Source organism: Enhydra lutris, unplaced genomic scaffold (assembly GCF_002288905.1).
Source record: "Enhydra lutris kenyoni isolate GAN:26980312 unplaced genomic scaffold, ASM228890v2 scaffoldscaffold46, whole genome shotgun sequence".
Taxonomy (NCBI): Eukaryota; Metazoa; Chordata; class Mammalia; order Carnivora; family Mustelidae; genus Enhydra; species Enhydra lutris.
The window spans coordinates 4,851,161-4,871,286 of NW_019154130.1; the positions used below are offsets into that span (position 1 = coordinate 4,851,161).

The following is a 20,126-nucleotide window of genomic DNA, read 5'->3' on the forward strand; positions in this document are numbered from 1 at the left end:
GCTGAGTGTGGAGCCCAATGCAGGGCCTGATCCCATGAACCCAAGATGATGACCTGAGCTGAAATCAAGAGTTGGACGCCCAACCAGCTGAGCCACCCAGGTGCCCCTCGTGTGTTAAAAAATTAAAGGGGTAGCATGGATGCAGGGGGTTCATTTTTACTGGAAATGAAAAATGTTATAACCTTTTTGGAATTCACTGGGGATGTGTACTAAAAATGTGGGGTGCCTGGGTAGCTCAGTTGGTTAAGTGTCAGACTCTCGATTTCCGCTCGGGTCATGATCTCAGGCTCTGTCCTAGGTGTGGAGCCTGCTTAAGATTCTCTCTGTCCTCTCCCCAAACCCAGCTCTTGTGCATGTGCTTCCTCTCTCTTTTAAAATAAATAAAAATAAAATTACATATATCCTATTGTGCCTGGCTGGCTCAGTTGATAGAGCATGACTCTTGATCTTGGGGTCATGAGTTCTAGCCTTGCATTGAACGTAGAACTTGCTTGAAAAAAAAATTACATATGTCCTTTGACCTAACAATTCCATTATTGGAAGTCTATCCAATACAACTATTAGGTTAAGAATATATACATTAAGGATATGGATGGATGACTGTTTGTTGCAGCTCTTTTAACCCTGTTTCCTGAATGCTAGAAAGGACCTAAAAATCCCATACCCTGGTGGCTATTTGAATGAACTGTGGTATTATTGTATGGGTATTGTACTGGCTTTCAAAACCATGAATTAGTTATGCCAGTTTTCTTGAGAGGATTTCTTCTGCACTCCATTTCTGTAAAATAAGCCGAACAGCTAACCGTCCTCCATATTTATGTGTGATTGTTTGTATTTGACTATGCAGGCATTGAAAGAGACACAGAAGAATGCTAACTGGGGTGCCTGGGGGGCTCCGTGGGTTACAGCCTCTGCCTTCGGCTCAGGTCATGATCCTAGGGTCCTGGGATCCAGCCTCACATCAGGCTCTCTGCTCAGTGGGGAGCTATTTCCCCCTCTCTCTGCCTACCTCTCTGCCTGCTTGTGATCTCTGTCTGTCAAATAAATATATAAAATCCTCAAAAAAAAAAAAAAAAAAGAAGAAGAAGAAGAATGCTAACCAATTTGTTAACTCCAGTAACTTCAGTTACCTGATGCATGTGATTGTAGCCAGAAAGAATACATAGTAAATATTAAGAAAGAATCCTTACTGAGCTAAACTTTGTGCCATTTGTATACACATAGATCACATTAATATATTCCTACAACAGTGTTTGAAAGGTGGATCATCCCAGTCTCTAAAGGAGTAGCTTAGTTATCAGCTTTCTCTTTTTCAGCAACATGAAACATTCCTACCTAATGGAGATCGTGCTGGCTTCTTGATAGGTGATGGTGCTGGTGTGGGGAAAGGAAGGACAATAGCGGGAATTATCTATGAAAATTACTTGTTGAGTAGAAAAAGAGCATTATGGTAAGTGCCAAAGACTGTCTGTGGAAGCTTCTTTTGTGAATAGTTACTCCAGCATGTAAGATGGGTTTTAATGAGCAGGTGTATTTTTTTTTTTTAAATGTCAAGCCCTGTTTTTATTTATCCTGAATATTGCTAGATTGATGGAATTTGCATTTAATTACTTTTTTTTTTCTTTTTTATGTGGCAGGTTCAGTGTTTCAAATGACTTAAAGTATGATGCTGAAAGAGATTTGAGGGATATTGGAGCAAAAAACATTTTGGTTCATTCATTAAACAAGGTATAAAAGTTTTCTATTTGGTTAGTCATTCAGTAAATATTGACTCGTCTATGAGATGGGAATAACAGTTTCTACTTTGTAGAGTTGTGAGGATTAAGTGAATTATTTTACAGAAGACATTAGTGAGTGCTAGTTGTTCTTGGTTTGTGGGTTCCTGTGCATCAAGTACTGTGCTAGGTACGGTTGTATAGTGGCAAACAAAATGGGCCTTGTCTCTGTCATCATGGAGTTCTCAGTTTTTGGTGCTCTTTTTGTCTTTGTTTCCGAGGTAACCTTTCATGGCTGAAACTCATACCTGTGAGTAAAAGGGTGTAGCATAGTAAAGCTGTGTGGACAGGTACTCGCAGCACATAGAGAGTTTTTGAGGCTTGGAGATTGATTTGGAAAAACCCACTGGATTTTTGTATCTGTACCTGTGTTCATGTTAAAACAATTCTGTCAGGTGGAAGAAAATGTGTCCCAACTATCTAAAGCATACTATAATATGATAGTAATCTTAATGTTCATTCGGCAAATCATCACTGACCTCCTGTGTACCAAGAGCTGGAGTAGTACATTAGGCAGACTTCCTGCAGGTAGGTACCTCCCTGTTAGCCTTTTGAAAATAGGTAAATGTAAATCTACTTTCCATGTGAGCCCTAGGTTGGTTCAGTGTTGGCCTGCTCATCATTGGCTTTTTTGGGTGGGTATCTGGATTTGTAGGTAAAGTACTGTGTCTTGAATGATTCCTCACAACTCAAAACTAAAAACATGTCACTGGCATCTAGAAATATTTTTGATTTTTTTTTTTTTTTTTTTTTAGTCCACACAATTGAAGAAGGGTATATTAATTACTAATCATAGTTCTTTATATATGTCTTAGAATTTAATTATAATGACTTGCCATACAGTAAGTGCATAATAAATTTTTATAGAGTGAATATTGTGACTTTTTTTTCTTGGAGTGAGGGTTTGGTTTGTAATCTTTTCTTGTTGATAGAAGTTTTTGAGGTACACGTGGGTGGCTCAGTCAGTTGAGCATCTGCCTTTGGCTCAGGTTATGATCCCAGGGTTCTGGGACTGAGCCCCTCATCAAGCTCCCTGCTCAGTGGGGAGTCTGCTTCTCCCTCTCTCTCTGTCCTTACCCTCCCCATGCATGCTCGCTCACTCTCTTTCTCAAAACGAATAAAATCTTTAAAAAAAAAAAATGTTTTTTGAGACTTTGATGAAAACTAGATCGTTGTAACACGAAGTTGTATATATGTGTGTGTATATATGTGTGGGTGCATGCACGTATGTGTGTGTGTATACATACGTAGAAGTTTCGTGTGTGTGGTCTTAGGGGCTCTTTTGACTTCCCTAAAACGCATGATGGACCCACCAATTTCCTCCTATAGAAGTTTGGGTGGGATAGATTCTTCAGAGAAAAAAGTGTATATGTTAAATTCTTCTTTTTTTCTTTTTTAGTTTAAATATGGAAAGATTTCTTCCAAACATAATGGGAGCGTGAAAAAGGGTGTCATTTTTGCTACCTATTCTTCCCTTATTGGTGAAAGTCAGTCTGGCGGTAAATATAAAACTAGATTAAAACAACTTCTGCATTGGTGCGGTGATGACTTCGATGGAGTGGTATCCTTTACAACAAATGTTTTTGTATTTTTTAATGACCAAAAGTGAATGTAAAAATTAACATTGGGGCACCTGGGTGTCTCAGTGGGTTAAGCCTCTGCTTTCGGCCCAGGTCATGATCTTGGGGTCCTGGGATCGAGCCCCACATCGGGCTCTCTGCATGGCGGGGAGCCTGCTTCCCCCTCTCCCTCTGCCTGCCTCTCTGCCTACTTGTGATCTCTCTCTGTCGAGTAAATAAAATCTTTCAAAAATAAACAAACAAACATACATTTAAAACTACATCCTGAGGGATGCCTGGGTGGCCCAGTTGTTTAAGCCACTGACTTTGGCTCAGGTCATGATCCTGGAGTTCCGGGATCAAGTCCCACATCAGGCTCTCAGCTCCTCGGGTATCTGCTTCTCCCTCTGACCTTCTCCCCACTCTTGCTTGCTCTCTCTCTCTCTCAAATAAGTAAAATCTTAAAAAACAACAACAAAACAACTACATCCTGAGATTAACTGATATTGCCTGGATGAGAGCTTTCATGACTTCCCAATGTCCAAGGGAGATTCTGTTTTGTAGCTGTCGTGTAAGAGGCCAATATTTAAGCTTCTGGTTTAGGAAAATGTTAACAGATGTGGGAAGTGATGAATACTGTATTCCGCTTTTGGGGATTCACACCGCATATTCACATAGTAAAGCACCTGAGAAGACTAAGGGGAAGAAACTGTGAACTTAGTGATTTCCAAACCTATTTGCCCATAGCACACCTTTCACTGTTATGCATGAAGAATGTTTTCAAATGGTGATTAAATTAGTCACCAATTATACTTCTGCTTAGAGAATTTGCCAAAATTTTCTGTGTGGTGGACATACCTTGCCACAGTGGAGTCTTTTCTTACATTCTAATTAATAAATATCTGGTCAGTATAAATAAGCAAAATAATTTGGTTGCCTCTCAGACTTGAGAGGGAGGGGTGATGTCAAGGAGAGGCACATAGAGGGCTTCATTTATGTTTCTTACCTTAAAAAGAAAACCATCTCAGGCAAGTAACAGTAAAATGTTAAGGTTTAACAAAACACCAGATGATGAAAAAAAAACAAACACCAGATGATGGGTATGTTGGTGTAATTTTAAAAAGTTAATGCTCAGGGGTTTATTATCCACAGCATCTCTCCCCTTCCTGATTGTCTTGAATTTGACCCCACCAAATTCTACCACACCAGAAATTTGGGATGTTTCCCAAGGCTTTCAAATAAACCTTAAGTTTTCCTTAAGGATTAGCGATACTTGCTACTGTGATATGTTCCTTAATTCTTTCTATACAGATAGTGTTTGATGAATGTCATAAAGCAAAAAACTTATGTCCTGTTGGTTCTTCAAAGCCAACCAAGACAGGCTTAGCAGTTCTAGAGCTTCAGAACAAATTGCCAAAGGCCAGAGTTGTTTATGCTAGTGCCACTGGTGAGTTGTTATTTTATTTGAAAGATATGTGTGGGTTATTTTTTCAGCTATAAAATGTTTTGTTTCTGAATTTTTCAGGTGCTTCTGAACCACGAAACATGGCCTATATGAACCGTCTTGGAATATGGGGTGAGGGAACTCCATTTAGAGAATTCAGTGATTTTATCCAAGCAGTAGAACGGAGGTAAAGCAATTTACAGTATACATTGTCTGTATACATTGTCTTTTCTCAGTTGCAGTCTAAAAGAGGTGTTACTGCTAAAACCTTTTCCACTTATATTAAAGCCCTTTTCCACTTATATTAAAGCCCTACTATATTTAATGATAGTTACTGTGTGTTTTAATTTTATTCAGAGGTGTTGGTGCCATGGAAATAGTTGCTATGGATATGAAGCTTAGAGGAATGTACATTGCTCGACAGCTGAGCTTTACTGGAGTGACCTTCAAAATTGAGGAAGTTCTTCTTTCTCAGAGCTATGTGAAAATGTATAACAAAGCAGTCAAGCTGGTGAGAAGTTTTTTCTTAATTCCTAATATTTTTAATGTCTCTCAGTTCACAAGTATATATTTTGCTATAAAACAACAGATAAGGCGCTAGATGCCCATTTTCCTAACTTCCTAAGCTTTCTCTTTTGTTAAAGTAATTTATTTTAAAAAAGCCATTTGTAATGGGTCATGTGGCTGGCCAAGTCAGGAGGGCGTGCAATTCTTGATCCTTGGGGTTGTCAGTTCGAGCCCCATGTTGGGTGTAAAAATCACTTAAGCCTTAAACTTTTTTCCAAAAAAACGTTTAAGTTGCATAATTCTGTTTATTTATTTATTTATTTATTTATTTATTTATTTAAGATTTTATTTATTTGACAGAAGAAGACACAACAAGAGAGGGAACACAAGCAGGGGGAATGGAAGAGGGAGAAGCAGGCTTCCTGCCAAGCAGGGAGCCCAATGTGGGGCTTGATTCCAGGACCGGGGGATCATGACTTGAGCTAAAGGCAGATGCTTAACTGACTGAGCCACCCAGGCGCCCCTAAGTTGCATAATTTTAAAAATTACAATGTAACTATTTCCTGCAATGACTCTAGTAGCTGATAAGAATTTAGAGGCACCTCTGTGAGCATCCTGAAAAACATTTGTTTAGAGATGGCCAAGTTACTAAAGATGGTTCATTAAATTAGTATTAGTCTTGTACTTAACAGTATTTTGCTCGAATCGGTCATTTTTAAAAAATCACATGCATAGATGAAATGTCTAAAATGTGGATTTTCCCTCTTCAGTGGGTCATTGCCAGAGAGAGATTTCAGCAGGCTGCAGATCTGATTGATGCTGAGCAACGCATGAAGAAATCCATGTGGGGTCAGTTCTGGTCTGCGCACCAGAGATTTTTCAAATACTTGTGCATAGCATCCAAAGTTAAAAGGGTTGTGCAACTAGCTCGAGAAGAAATCAAGAATGGAAAAGTAAGTTGAAGAACACACTGAGAGATTTGGTCTTTGGTTATGTTTCCAAATCTTTTGGGTGTTCAGGCTTTCTGCTTGTAAAGCCTGTTCTTTCTGAGAGTTAAGGTATTAACATAGTAAGACTTTAAAATTTACTATTTTTAAAAATAACAAAAGCGGTGCCTATTTATAAATAATTTAGATAGTTCAAAAAGTATATAAAAAAGTAAATCACACTAACTTGGCCATCCATAGATACAACTACAGCTGACGTGTGGGTATAGATTACCATACAGCTTTTTTTCTTTTTAGCAATATATATATATCTATTTAAATCACAAAGAACTGAATGTCCAGGATGTAATCCTATTTCCTAGCTAAGCTTTTTACACATAGCATGCCTCAGATATATGTAGAATAAATAAATGAGCACACACATGTAATAATGGGTCATTCTTGTTTGAAATCCTTTTTTTTTTTAGCTAAATATTTAAAATATATCCTAAGAAACCACATGCATAGTTTTATTTTAATTTTATTTTTCTCTCCAGTGTGTTGTAATTGGTCTGCAATCAACAGGCGAAGCTAGAACATTAGAAGCCTTGGAAGAGGGTGGAGGAGAATTAAATGATTTCGTTTCAACTGCCAAGTAATGTTTTTAGTTTTGAGGTTTTTTTTTTTAAAGATTTTGTTTATTTGAGAAAGAGCGAGAGAGAACATGAGAGGGGAGAACGTCAGAGGTAGAAGCAGACTCCCCGCGGAGCCAGGAGCCCGATGAGGGACTCGATCCCGGGACTCTGGGATCATGACCTGAGCCGAAAGCAGTGGCTTAACCCACTGAACCACTCAGGCGCCCTTTGAGTTTTTATTTAGATTAGTTTGAATGTTGGCATTTCCTGGAGGCAGAAGTTTTGATTCATCTGTATCATCATTAAAGTTTTTCTGATCTTAGTTTCCATTCTACGCTTGTTCATCACAATATATCCATTGGAAAACTGTAACACAGAAGTACTCGATTGTTAAGCATTTTGACGATACTGTGCCCAGTATTTAGACTAATGGAAGGGTGTGATTTTTGTCTTGTAGATCTCGGAAATCTGTGACAGCCTGGAATAGTTTGAGTTTTAGTTTCAGCTTTGCGTGTTTGAAATTACCATTATTCAGAGGAGCAATACGAGCAGTGGTTCTCTGTAGTTATCTGTAGTATTAAAATTGCAGACAGTCATGAGAATTTTAAAAAGATGATTTAGGCATTTTTTTTTTCAATTTCTTTGCCTACCCTGCCAATTTTAACTCTAATCGTAAAATTAGCAAAATACTCTTTGCCCTACTATACTATTTCTTGTGTTAGGAAATATATTCGAGTGGCTCCTTTTAAGATGGTTATAATTCAAAACTGCTTCCAAAAGCAAAACGTGCACCTCCTAATCTTTCTCTATACTTGTGTGCCTGTTACTGCATTGTTTAAAGTGATAGGAACTAGTCACATGTGCCTATCAATGGCAAGTCCAAAATTGAGATACGCTGTGAATATAAAATGACAAGACTTAAAAAAAAGTAATGTTTTACATCTCACTGATTGCATGTTGATTTGATACTAGTCTATGTCCTGAAATCTATTACTAAAAAAGTGTTTCGGGGTGCCTGGGTAGCTTACTCAGTTAAGTGTCTTCCTCCAGCTCAGGTCATGATCCCAGGGTCCTGAGATCGAGCGGTGCATCAGGTGCGCTCTGTCAAATAAATAAAATCCTTTAAAAAAATTTCTTTTTCTCCTGTTTTAACTTTTTTTTTTTTTTTTTTTTTTTTTTTTTAAGGAATTTAGAGAGAGACACAGTGAGAAAAGGAACATAATAAGCAGGATAATAAGCAGGGGGAGTGAAAGAGGGAGAAGTAAGCTTCCAGCCGAGCAGGGAGCCTTAGGCAGGGCTAGATCCCAAGACTCTGGGATCATGACCTGAGCCAAAGGCAGACACCTAATGACAAGCCACGCAGGCACCCATTTACTTCACTTTTTAATGTAACTACTGGAAAATGTAAAACTTGCATAATTGGCTCGGCTTGAACTACATTTCAATTCAACAGCCTTGGCCTAGAATATTAAATTATTTCAGCTGGATTATTAATATTTTATAGTATTAAAGTATATTTATTTTTAAGAAACATGTTTTGAAGTATATATATATATGTTTTAATTTTATTTATTTATTTGAGAGAGCGAGTGCAAGCACTCATGGGGAGAGGAACAGAGGGAGAGAACTTTAGGCTGACTCCCTGCTGAGCATGTAGGCTGGCAGGGGGCTTGATCCCACAACCCATGAGAACATGACCTGAGCCAAAACCAAGAGTTGGATGCTCAACTGTGCTACCGAGGCACCCCTTAAGACTTTACAGATAATAAATTATTTTGCAGACTGAACCTCTAATTACCACTTTTTCTCTCGTGTAAACAGAGGAGTGTTGCAGTCACTTATTGAAAAACACTTCCCAGCTCCAGACCGGAAGAAACTTTATAGTTTGCTAGGAATTGATTTGACAGCTCCAAGTAACAATAGTTCTCCAAGAGATAGTCCTTGTAAAGAAAATAAAGTAAAGAAGCGGAAAGGTGGGTTCTTTTCTTTAAATGATGTTGAAAATAGTATAAATGTGAGCATTTTGAGGAGCGATATTTGGGGTTTGAGCTGCCTTCCTTTTAAATTGGCACGTGGTTGCATACTTTCCCTGTTGCTTATGTGGTTTTAAATGCACAAGTGACAGTTTGGTGCTAGGCACTGTCTTCAGCACTGCCCTTCTGTTATTTCATTTAACCCATAAGGGATCCATATGAAAATAGATCTTATTTTTTTTTTTCTAGACAGAGGACAAAAAGGCACGACAAGATTAAAAGGTTAAGGAATCTCCCCAGGTTTACACAGCTAATGGGCAATCTATGGAAAACAAAATCTGGGCATTGCTGTTGTCAGAGCTCCGTATGCATTTATACATACTGTGTTTTTATAGTTTTTTTAAAGAGGCATTTGTAGTTATTGTTAGAAATATACTCAGTGCTTATTGGATGTTTTATCATAATGCCAACTTCGATTTCTGTTTAGATTCCTAGTAAACTGTTCGGCTTTCAGAAGTTAACTTCTCAGGCTGTCGTTAAGACGGTGATCATCTCTGTGGGAACAACTGTCTAATGCTGGGTGTATTCCAAACACAAGTGGCTGACAGTGTAACCTTAGTTCATCTGTTCTAAGAAGGACAGTTTTTTACATTTTTAACATGCTTGAAAGTGGATTGATGGTTATAATTGACAGTATATTTTAATTGTAGTGGCAAAAAAAGTAATGCTGTGTTTTAGAATTAGTGACATCTTAAAATGGTCACGTGGTCATGTTTATCTTTCCTGAATTATGTACTTTTTACCATCTCTCTCATTAATAAGTAAACTTTTAATGGTTTGTTCCAGATGTCTATGTCTTTTTCTTCTTTTTTTTTCTTTTTTTCTTTTTTTTAGATGAGGAAGAGAACACATGAGCATGAGTGGTAGGGAGGGTCAGGGAGGGTAGGGAGGTGGAGAGAGAGAGAGAATCTTAAGCTGGCTCCATACATGGAACCCAACTTAGGGCTGGATATCACCACCCTGAGATCATTGACCTAAGCCAAAACCCAAGAGTCGGACACTTAATCAACCGACTGAGCCACCCAGGCATCTCCCATATATCTTTCCTGAGTACTCAATAAAATAATTAAAATCAGCACCTAGTCTGACTTTTTACAAATGAAGTTTAATAGAGTTGTTTAATTATTAGGCCTCTGCTCTCAACCTGATTCACAATTAAACTGTGAAAATGCTGGAGATTCTGTGTTATCTCTGTTGTCCTAAATTTATTTTGAAACATGTACACTTAAAGGTAGTCTTGAATTTATATTTACGTGTCTAATTTTTTCTTAATAATTGAACATAACATGATTTCTTAAGGAAATCTAAAAGGTTAACATTTACTTACAAAATTTATATACTTAAAGTTTTTCCTGTATGTTTCTCACTTTAAAAGCTCGTGAACTATAAGTAGTTTCCTAGATCTTTAGAAGAGTGTGTTAGGGCTGACTGTCTTATTTTGGGTTTGAGGGTAGGTGAAGAAATAACTCGAGAAGCCAAGAAAGCGCGGAAAGTAGGTGGCCTTACTGGTAGTAGTTCCGATGATAGTGGAAGTGAATCTGACGCATCTGATCATGAAGAAAGTGACTATGAGAGCTCGAAAAACATGAGCTCCGGAGACGACGACGATTTCAACCCATTCAGAGATGAGTCTAGTGAGGATGATGAAGATGGTAAGTACGTCAGTACTTATTAAATGTTAATGAAAGGTTATTTATGTGTGTTTGAAACAGGATATTGTGTTAAAACCTGTTTTTTCAGGGCACCTTGGGTGGCTCAGTCGGTTAAGCATCTACCTTTGGTTCAGGTCATAATTTCAGGGTCCTGGGGTCAAGCCCCGCATCAGGCCCTGCTCCATGACGGGCCTGCTTCTCCCTCTCCCTCCGCTCGCCGCTCCTCTTATGCATACTCTCTTTCTCAAATAAATAAAATCTTTATTTATTTTTAAAGATTTATTTATGTATATATTTTACAGAGACAGCGAGAGAGGGAACATAAGCAAGGGAGAGTGAGAGAGGGAGAAGCTGGCTTCCTTCTGAGCAGGGAGCCCGATGCAGGGCTTGATCCCAGGATCCTGGGATCATGACCTGAGCCAAAGGCAGCCACTTAATGACAGCCACCCAGGTGCCCCATAAATAAGATTTTTTTAAAATAAATAAATAAATAAATAAAACCTGTTTTTTTTCCCCTGGTGCAGTACAAACCATTGCACAGAATCTAATCTTTGCTTAGTGGAGAACTCCCCAAGCTTGTCTGTCTTTTGGTAGTTCAGCTCATTTGTGTGAGATAGTGGCCTAAGTTTTATGCAGTGATTTTATTTATCTTTTTGAAGACTGTTTATTTGACAGAGAGGGATAGCGAGAGAGGGAACACAAGCAGGGGGAGCAGGGGAGAGCCCGATGTGGGGCTTAATCCCAGAGCAGAGAGCCCGATGTGGGGCTTGATCCCAGGATCCCAGGATCATGACCCGAGCTGAAGGCAGCCGCTTCAACGACTGAGCCAACCAGGCGCCCCTATTATTATTAACAGTAGTAGTAGTGGTGGTAGTGGTGGTGGTAGTAGTAGTAGTAGTAGATTTTTATTTATCCAGAGATGAGAGAGACAGAGAGAGAGAGAGAGTTGGAGGAGCGGAGGGAGAGGTACAAGCAGACTCTGCACCTGGTGCGGAGCCCGATGTGGGGCTCGATCTTACCACCCTGATAGCGCAACCTGAGCCGAAACCAAGAGTTGGACACTCAACCGACTCAGTCGCCCAGCCACCCAGTCACTTGTACAGTGATTTTTAACCTCATACTATGGAATTTTATCTGCCAGTGTATTGGATATACTGGATAGCTGAAGTTGGTGATGATTTTTAAGTTACCAGTTAATACAAAAAATTCAAGGGTGGTTTCCTTTGAAGATTCTGCTGCTTTTACAGATGATTTGACACATATCTTTCCTTAACTTTCAGATCCCTGGTTAATCAGAAAAGATCACAAGAAAAACAAAGATAAAAAAAAAAAGAAAAGTATAGATCCAGATTCTATTCAAAGTGCCTTATTAGCATCAGGTCTTGGATCAAAACGACCTAGTTTTTCATCTACACCAGTAATTTTGCCTGCTCCTAACAGTGCACCAGGTATCTGTGGGGAAGCTTGGTTTGTCTGTTGAGATGTACTTTTAAACAAAACATACGTAAACTTTGTAATGATTTTTATTAACAATTGTACTTTATCTAGCTAACAGTAACACCAACAGTAACAGTAGCCTTATAACAAGTCAGGACGCTGTGGAAAGGGCCCAGCAGATGAAGAAAGACCTACTTGATAAACTAGAGAAATTAGCAGAAGACCTCCCTCCTAATACCCTGGATGAACTTATTGATGAACTTGGTGGACCTGAGAATGTTGCTGAGGTAAATATGACCAGATTAGGGCTGTCTTGGTCCCTTTTTTTGGTCAACTCCAAACCCTATTGAATGAGTGATATTTTGGATATCATCACATAATTGTGTAATTTTCTCTTAGATTTTAGAACCTTTGATCAGTTTGTCATCCCAGAGTCAGGGATTCTTACCCTTAGTATCTGTGTGTTTATTCAGCACACTGATCTCTTACCGTCCCTGTCATGCAGCCTCTGCGGTTGTTGCCGCGCATCTGCTTTCTTTGCTGGAACTTCAGCTTTTCAAAACCAGAACCTGTTGCAACATTCTCTCCCGGATACTGCCTAGTGCAGCACAGGTGGCACTGTGTGTCGGCTTCATCATCCCCTTCTCTCTCCCACCAAGTTTCTCTAATGCAGGGGTCCTGTGCTTCCTGTATCTTCATCAGGTACCTTAACTGTAAGTGACACTGTTTGGCTTTGCAGATGACTGGTCGCAAAGGGCGGGTCGTAAGCAATGATGACGGAAGCATATCTTACGAGTCGAGATCTGAACTTGATGTCCCTGTAGAAATACTAAATATCACAGAAAAACAAAGATTTATGGATGGAGACAAGGTATGTTTTTCTGGAATGCTTTTCTTTCTTTCTTGTATTTTAAAAAGATTTTACTTACTTATTTGAAAGAAAGAGCACAGAGAGGGGAGGGTCAGAGGGAGAAGCAGACTCCGCACTGAGCAGGATGATATAGGACTTGATCCTGGGACTCCAGGATCTTGACCTGAGCCAAAAGCAGTCGCTCAACCTCTGAGCCACCCAGGCACCCTCTGGGATGCTTTTTAATGAAAAATACAATATCTGTATATTTAAGTGAATATTTAGGGGTTTTTTTCTTTTAAAAGAAATTAAGTGTGGGGGCGCCTGGGTGGCTCAGTCATTAAGCATTTGCCTTTAGCTCAGGTCATGATCCCAGGGTGCTGGAATCGAGCCCTGCATCAGGCTCCCTGCCTGGGGGAAAGTCTCCTTCTCCCTCTGCCATTCTCCCTGCTTGTGTTCCCTCCCTCGCTCTCTCTCTCTTTGTCAGATAAATAAATAAAATTTTAAAAAAGAAGAAGAAATTAAGTGTGTTGAATGTTATTATTCTTTCATTTTTAGTAATTGCACATAATCACTGAATATTTATACATTTTCATTATTTTTTCACAAATTGAATGCAATAAAGTATTGTGTACAGAATTAGATGTGGCTCTTAATAAATTTGGAGGTTTTTTAATTTAAAAAATTTTTTTTAAACATTTTATTTATTTGACAGACAGAGATCACAAGTAGGCAGAGAGTCAGGCAGAGAGAGAGAGATGGGGGGAAGCAGGCTTACTGCTGAGCAGAGAGCCCAATGCAGGGCTTGATCCCAGGACCCTGGGATCATGACCTGAGCCAAAAGCAGAGGCTTTAACCCACTAACCCACCCAGGTGCCCCTAAAAAAAGTTTTTTTAAGATTTTATTTACCCATTTGATAGCATAAGCAAGGAGAGTAGCTGGCAGAGGGAGAAGGAGAGCTGAGCAAGGAGCCCAATGCGGGGCTCGATCCCAGGACACTAGGATCATGACCCGAGCCAAAGGCAGACGCTTAACTGACTGAGCCACCCAGGCACGCTATAATTTTTTTTTTTTTTTTTAAAGATTTTATTTATTTGTCAGAGAGAGCACAAGCAGGGAATGAGACAGAGGGAGAGGCAGGCTGTCTGCTGAGCAAGGAGCCCGATGTTGGAACTTGATCCCAGGACCGTGGGATCATGACCTGCGCCAAAGGCAGAAGCTTAACCATTGAGCCACCCAGGTGTCCCGGCTTTTTAAATTTTTAGTCAGAATATTAAAATACTGTATTTTCCTAGGTCATTTTAGTGGCATAACATCTAATGCAACTCTCCAATGTCAGTCTGATTTTGACTCTAGAAATACATTTAAGCATACTCAGATTACTAGTGTCCTTTGATTTTGCTGATTTTCTTATTGCTGTGACATGTCCTACTACAGTGTTCATTCTGAATGACGTGTAGATTGTCTTGCGTACCTCGCCACTCTAGACACCTCGGTTGCCACCAGAGGTTCTTTGTTTACTGAATCAGTAAACATCAGTCAATTTTGAGATTCTTAGGCTAGTTCTTCCCCATCATCTACTTGAAATTTCCATAAGCGGTTGCTGATGAGATAGCTAAAAAATAGGTAGGAATACCACTTAAACTTAATTCCTTAATTTATTTTTTTTTAAGGTTTTATTTACTTATTTGACAGAGATCACAAGTAGGCAGAGAGGCAGGCAGAGAGAGAGGAGGAAGCAGGCTCCCCGCTGAGCAGAGAGCCCGATGCGGGGTTCGATCCCAGGACTCTGGGATCATGACCTGAGCTGAAGGCAGAGGCCCTAACCCACTGAGCCACCCAGGTGCCCCCTTAATTCCTTAATTTAAATGGTAGAATAAAATCTCTATTTTACCACTTTCTTCTTTATATTTTAATGAGGCTTTCTGCAGCTAAAAAAGGAGAAGATAGTTGTTACTATCAAAGTTGTCTTTATTCTTTCTTTAAAGATTTTTGTTTATTTGAGAGGGAGACAGAGCATGAGCAAGGGGGAGGGGGAGAAGGAGAAGGACAAACAGACTCCCCACTGAGCATGGGGTCAGGTTTGGGGCTCAATCTCAGGACCCTGAGATCATGACCTGATCCATAGATGCTTAACCAACTGAGTCACATAGATTCCCCCAAAGTTATCTTTTATAAATATATTCAATAGCTTGTGTTACATTTTTTTTTTAATTGATTTACTTTAGGGAATTAGAGTGCGTGCACGAGAACTGGAGGGAGGGGAAAGGGGGATAGAATCTCCGCTGAGCATGGAGCCCAGCACTGGGCTTGCTCTCATGACCAGGAGATCATGACCTGAATCGAAATCAAGAGTTTGGATACTTAACTGACTAAGCCACCTAGGCTTTCGTCATGTTACACATTCTAAAGATTGTAGGTAGAGGTATTAATCGGTTGTGTTACATACTTTGTTTTATGAATTTATGCCCATGTGCATTACACTTATATTAGTTGGAATTAGTTTTAGTTGTTAAGTGACAGAAAATCCAAAATCGTATTGACTTAAAGAAGGTAGAAGGTAATTTCTTCCATGTGTTAAGTTCGAGTAGGTGGACCAGGGCTGTTATGGCTCCTTAAAGATAATGCCGCTCCTGTCTTAGTCCTTTAACGTGTGAGGCTCCATTTTCAGGTTACCTCTTTCACTTCCAGTCATTATACCTCTGTCTTTCATCTGGCAGAGAGGACGCGAATGAAGAGAAGGGCATGTCCTTGACTTTCAAGGACATTTCTTAAATGTTCATACCATCTACACCCTACTGGGGTGTGCCTACAATTAGCTGCAGGGGAAAGTGAGAAATGTCATGATTCTGGGCAGCCATGTACCTGCCTAAACTTGAGAGGAGATGGTTATAATTTAGGAAAAAGGGGAGAATAGGTATTGGTGAGCCACTAGTACTCTAAGAACTTTATTTAGGGCACTTGCCTACATGCAAAGGTGATTATTTTTCCCCCTTATATTTGGTACAGAATATTGCTATTATCTCAGAAGCTGCCAGCTCGGGTATTTCGTTACAAGCAGATCGGAGAGCTAAAAATCAAAGGCGAAGAGTTCATATGACTTTGGAATTACCCTGGAGTGCTGATAGAGCAATTCAGCAATTTGGTAAGTTCCTACAAGTGAATTTCACTTAATAGATAGCTAGGAATCATTGGGGAAATGTTTACATATCAAAACCTATATTTAACTTCAGTATCTTAAAACAGGACACGTGGATTTTGGAGCTGTTTGTGTATTACATTTGAAATTATAGAATACATGAAGCCGTTTCTTATCTATTTTAAGAAATGTAAAAGATCTGTGCTAGATTTCTTGGAGTTTCTGGCATTATATCTCATAACAGTGTTCCTCAGGAGTTTCCTCCATTATCGATCTTCAGGATATATGTGGTCAGAGCACCTGCCACCTCATGTTCTTTTTAGCCTTTGGTGGCTTTACTGAAGGCATATTCCTCTTCCCTTGTCTTACATGTTTATGTCCTGATGTGACCTGATGATTTAAAAAAACCAACAGTTTAGGGGCTCCTGGACAGCTCCGTTGGTTCAGTGTCCGACCCTTGATTTTGGCTCCGGTCTTGATCTCTAGCTCATGGGATTGAGCCCTGCATCAGGCTCTGTGCTCAGCGGGGTGTCTAGTTGAGAGTCTCTTTTCCTCTGCCTGCCCTCCCCAACCATGTGTGAATTCTCTGTCTCTCTAAAATAAAATCTTTTTAACAAACCATTTTTTGTTTTTTGGGCTTTTTAGTTTTTTGGTTTTTTGGAAGAATCCAGAGCAGCTGTGCTTCAGCACCATTGTGATTAACCCAAGTGGGGCAGAAGTAATAATATGTTTATCATTGAACAGTTCTGTGGCAGTTTGTGTTCTTTAAGGAGGAGTATTTTGAATATGGATGTTTTTCAAGTCAGTTTTTTAATTTTATACCTTTGGGAGAGTTACAAGAAATTGTTTTGTACATTGTGTGTGTGTGTGTGTGTGTGTGTATTTTTTTTTTTTTTTTTTTAAGATTTTACTTACTTATTTGATAGTGAGCATCAGCAGGGAGGAGGGGGAGAGGGAGAAGCCGGCTGCCCCGGAGCAGGGAGCCCAATGCAGGACTCGATCCCAGGACCCTGGGAACATGACCTGAGCCGAAGGCAGACCCATAACCAACTGAGCCACCCAGGTGTCCATATATTCTTTAATATTTTCCTGAATACCAGCTTAGTATTAAAATGCTAGGAATAGATCTCAGAATACTCTGTATCTAGTGAACACAGTATTTTTAATGTCGTTACAGGACGAACTCATAGATCAAACCAAGTTACTGCTCCCGAGTATGTGTTTCTGATTTCTGAATTGGCAGGGGAACAAAGATTTGCTTCTATTGTTGCCAAAAGACTTGAGAGCTTGGTAAGTTCTTGGGTTGTGTAGTTGTGTGTAAAAGATGGTGAATACAACCTGTCTTCTGTGCCTTGATTGGAAATTTTATGTCTTGATAGGGAGCACTTACACATGGTGACAGAAGAGCAACAGAATCTAGAGATCTGAGCAGATTCAATTTTGATAATAAGGTACATTTCAGCTTTCATTATGTCTGAGATTTTGTGGTAGTGTGTGGTGTCTGTGGTGAACAAAAAGGGAAAGTGGTTACTGTTTAAAACGTAAAACTGTCCCTTATGGTTTTACTGTAAAATGATAACGTCCTATAAAATTTTTACTTATCAGATCTTTGATGATCAGCTCTGCAGTAGAATCCTGTTTTCATTTCTGTTAGAAAATAGGAATATAATAAATACTTCTGAATGAGTCAAGTATGAATTTCCAGAAACGAAGTTATTTACTGGACGTCTGTCATGTGCATAGGTGTGAACAATTTAGTATATAACATTTATATAAAAAGATAATTGAGTCCTACTCGTTTTGAACCTTTGCTACCATAATACTTTTTATCGTGTTCAGTTGGTCATGTGATTGAAATGTATCCAAATGCTGTAACTGGTTAAATTTGTTTGTTTTCTTATTGCAGTATGGAAGAAATGCTTTAGAAATTGTCATGAAATCCATTGTCAACCTAGATTCTCCTATGGTATCACCACCTCCAGACTACCCTGGAGAATTCTTTAAAGGTAACTTTAAAAAATAATCACAAGAGGAAAATGAGTACTAAGTAGGCCCTAAAACCTTTTCTGACATGTGCTGCTGTTTTCAATCTCTTTGGACATAAATTATATAAAAATTTAGAAATTAAAGATTAATAGACACCTAAGTTGGCTTCTTATAATCAGATTCTTAACTTTCATTCACACCAAGTATTTTGTGCTCTTGACAGTTCATTGCATGTTAATACTAGATTAGTAGAAGAAAGTGGTTTTATTTATTTATTTGTTTATTATTTTTTATTTTTTTTTAATTATTTGACAGAGAATACAAGTAGAGAGGCAGGCAGAGAGAGGAAGGAAAGCAGGTTCCCCGCTAAGCAGAGAGCCCGATGCGGGGCTCGATCCCAGGACCCCGGGATCACGACCCAAGCCGAAAGCAGAGGTTTCAACCCACTGAGCCACCCAGGCGCCCCGAAAGTGGTTTAATTTAAAGCTGCTATGCCAGACAGCTTTTAAATTTAATTTTTCAAGTATGTTGGTAAATAATCTTTGGAGGTTGGCACAGGGTGTAGATTAAAAAATATTGGCTGTGTATTCATAGTTAAAACTGTGATGGATACGTGTATATGGATCATAGAATGTTCTCTTTACACTTACATGTTTTTGGACATTTATGTATTAAGGAAAAGTCCAGCATAATGCTATAGAAACTCTTTGATGTATCTCTGTAATTGGTAGAATGTATTTTGCCCATAAATATAAGTAGTCTAGATGGTTTTGATTTTTGATTATATATTTTATAGTTCAGGAAGCTATGAAAATATTTTGGAAAATATGTAGATGTAGGATATTTGAAATATCATCATTGTAGAGTTAGGACTTTTCACTAGAAAGTCCTTCCCAATTGGAAACCAGTATTTAGTATTGATACAAGCCATATTGACATACTGTCAAGGAGGTTTATCACTGATGGCTTAGTAACAAAGCAGATAAACAATAGACTTTTTTTTCCTTTTTCTTCCATTCTCTTTCCTCTTCTTCCCATAACTTTGGGATTGTGACCTGAGCTGAAGGCAGAGGTTAACCCACTGAGCCACCCAGGCGCCCAGATTTTTTTTAACAGTTGCATAATATTCTGCAGCTGGCTTATACAACAGGTTTCTTTGTGTGTGGTTTTTGTTTTTTTTTTTAAATCATTCCCTTATTGGTATTCAAGTGGTTTTCAATTTTTTGCACCATCACAAACAGTGCTGAAGTTATACAGCTATCCTATATAGATTTTCTCCCATAAGACTGGTTTCTAAAAGGAGGATTTTTGGTTACACAGTTGTCACCTGCAGAATCTAAACAGTTTTATGCATGTAGCAGAGTACTAGCTGATTTATTAAATGTGTAAATAGGATATGATAATGCTTCCTATTGACCCTGTTCTTTTAACGCCCTTATTCTGTAAGTCTGGGTTGGATCCTGAACATCAGTATTAAAGAAACCCATAGACTGTCTTCTTAGTGACATAATTCAGAACATGTTAACTGTTACACATACTGCTTATCTTCTGCAGCAGCTTGTCAGTGCTGATAATATGTGGGAGGAAGACAAGATTAATAGCTTATTTACACAATTATTTAATCAGTTAGTCTGTGTGTTCAAAATTGTTTATATTCTGTAGATGACAAGTGTATAACCGAAGATTTCTACAGCCAAAGACTGCTATTAGAAAGATGAGATCTTTTGGGGGGCGCCTGGGTGGCTCAGTCATTAAGCGTCTGCCTTCAGCTCGGGTCATGATCCCAGGGTCCTGGGATTAAGCCCAACATCAGGCCTCCTGCTCAGCGGGAAGCCTGCTTCTCCCTCTCCACTCCCCCTGCTTGTGTTCCCTCTCTGGCTGGCTGTCTCTGTCAAATACATAAATAAAATCTTTAAAAAAGAGAGAGAGAGATGAGATCTTTTAATGAGCTCATTCATAGTGTGAAGTTTGAGTACTGTAGGATTTTGGAGTGCCTAAAAGACCTTTGGGGACTGTGTGTTCCATTTAATTCAGCTAATAGGAACTATGAAAAATGCCTTAGGCATTTGTTTTAAGGCTAGAACTTGTGGTCTGTGTTTTAAGGCTAGAACTTGTGGTCTAGTTCGGGGCACCTGAGCGGCTCAGTCCGTTAAGCATCTGAAAAAAGAACTTGATCTAGTTT

General features: G+C 39.1%; 1 protein-coding gene across 4 annotated transcripts in view; it reads left to right on the forward strand.

Annotated features, from left to right (window-relative positions):
- Window positions 1–20,126, forward strand: part of LOC111156349 (strawberry notch homolog 1) — a 57,933-nt gene that overhangs the window by 23,802 nt on the left and 14,005 nt on the right. For all 4 annotated transcript variants that reach the window (XM_022517138.1, XM_022517135.1, XM_022517136.1 and 1 more), the window contains 17 exons: window positions 1,317–1,450; window positions 1,638–1,728; window positions 3,175–3,336; window positions 4,646–4,781; window positions 4,860–4,965; window positions 5,136–5,289; window positions 6,056–6,238; window positions 6,769–6,866; window positions 8,668–8,819; window positions 10,334–10,531; window positions 11,812–11,979; window positions 12,080–12,255; window positions 12,708–12,839; window positions 15,829–15,964; window positions 17,136–17,248; window positions 17,338–17,409; window positions 17,865–17,964. In XM_022517138.1, the coding sequence (XP_022372846.1) occupies window positions 1,317–1,450; window positions 1,638–1,728; window positions 3,175–3,336; window positions 4,646–4,781; window positions 4,860–4,965; window positions 5,136–5,289; window positions 6,056–6,238; window positions 6,769–6,866; window positions 8,668–8,819; window positions 10,334–10,531; window positions 11,812–11,979; window positions 12,080–12,255; window positions 12,708–12,839; window positions 15,829–15,964; window positions 17,136–17,248; window positions 17,338–17,409; window positions 17,865–17,964 (2,311 nt within the window). The remainder of the gene's footprint in view (window positions 1–1,316; window positions 1,451–1,637; window positions 1,729–3,174; window positions 3,337–4,645; window positions 4,782–4,859; window positions 4,966–5,135; window positions 5,290–6,055; window positions 6,239–6,768; window positions 6,867–8,667; window positions 8,820–10,333; window positions 10,532–11,811; window positions 11,980–12,079; window positions 12,256–12,707; window positions 12,840–15,828; window positions 15,965–17,135; window positions 17,249–17,337; window positions 17,410–17,864; window positions 17,965–20,126) is intronic.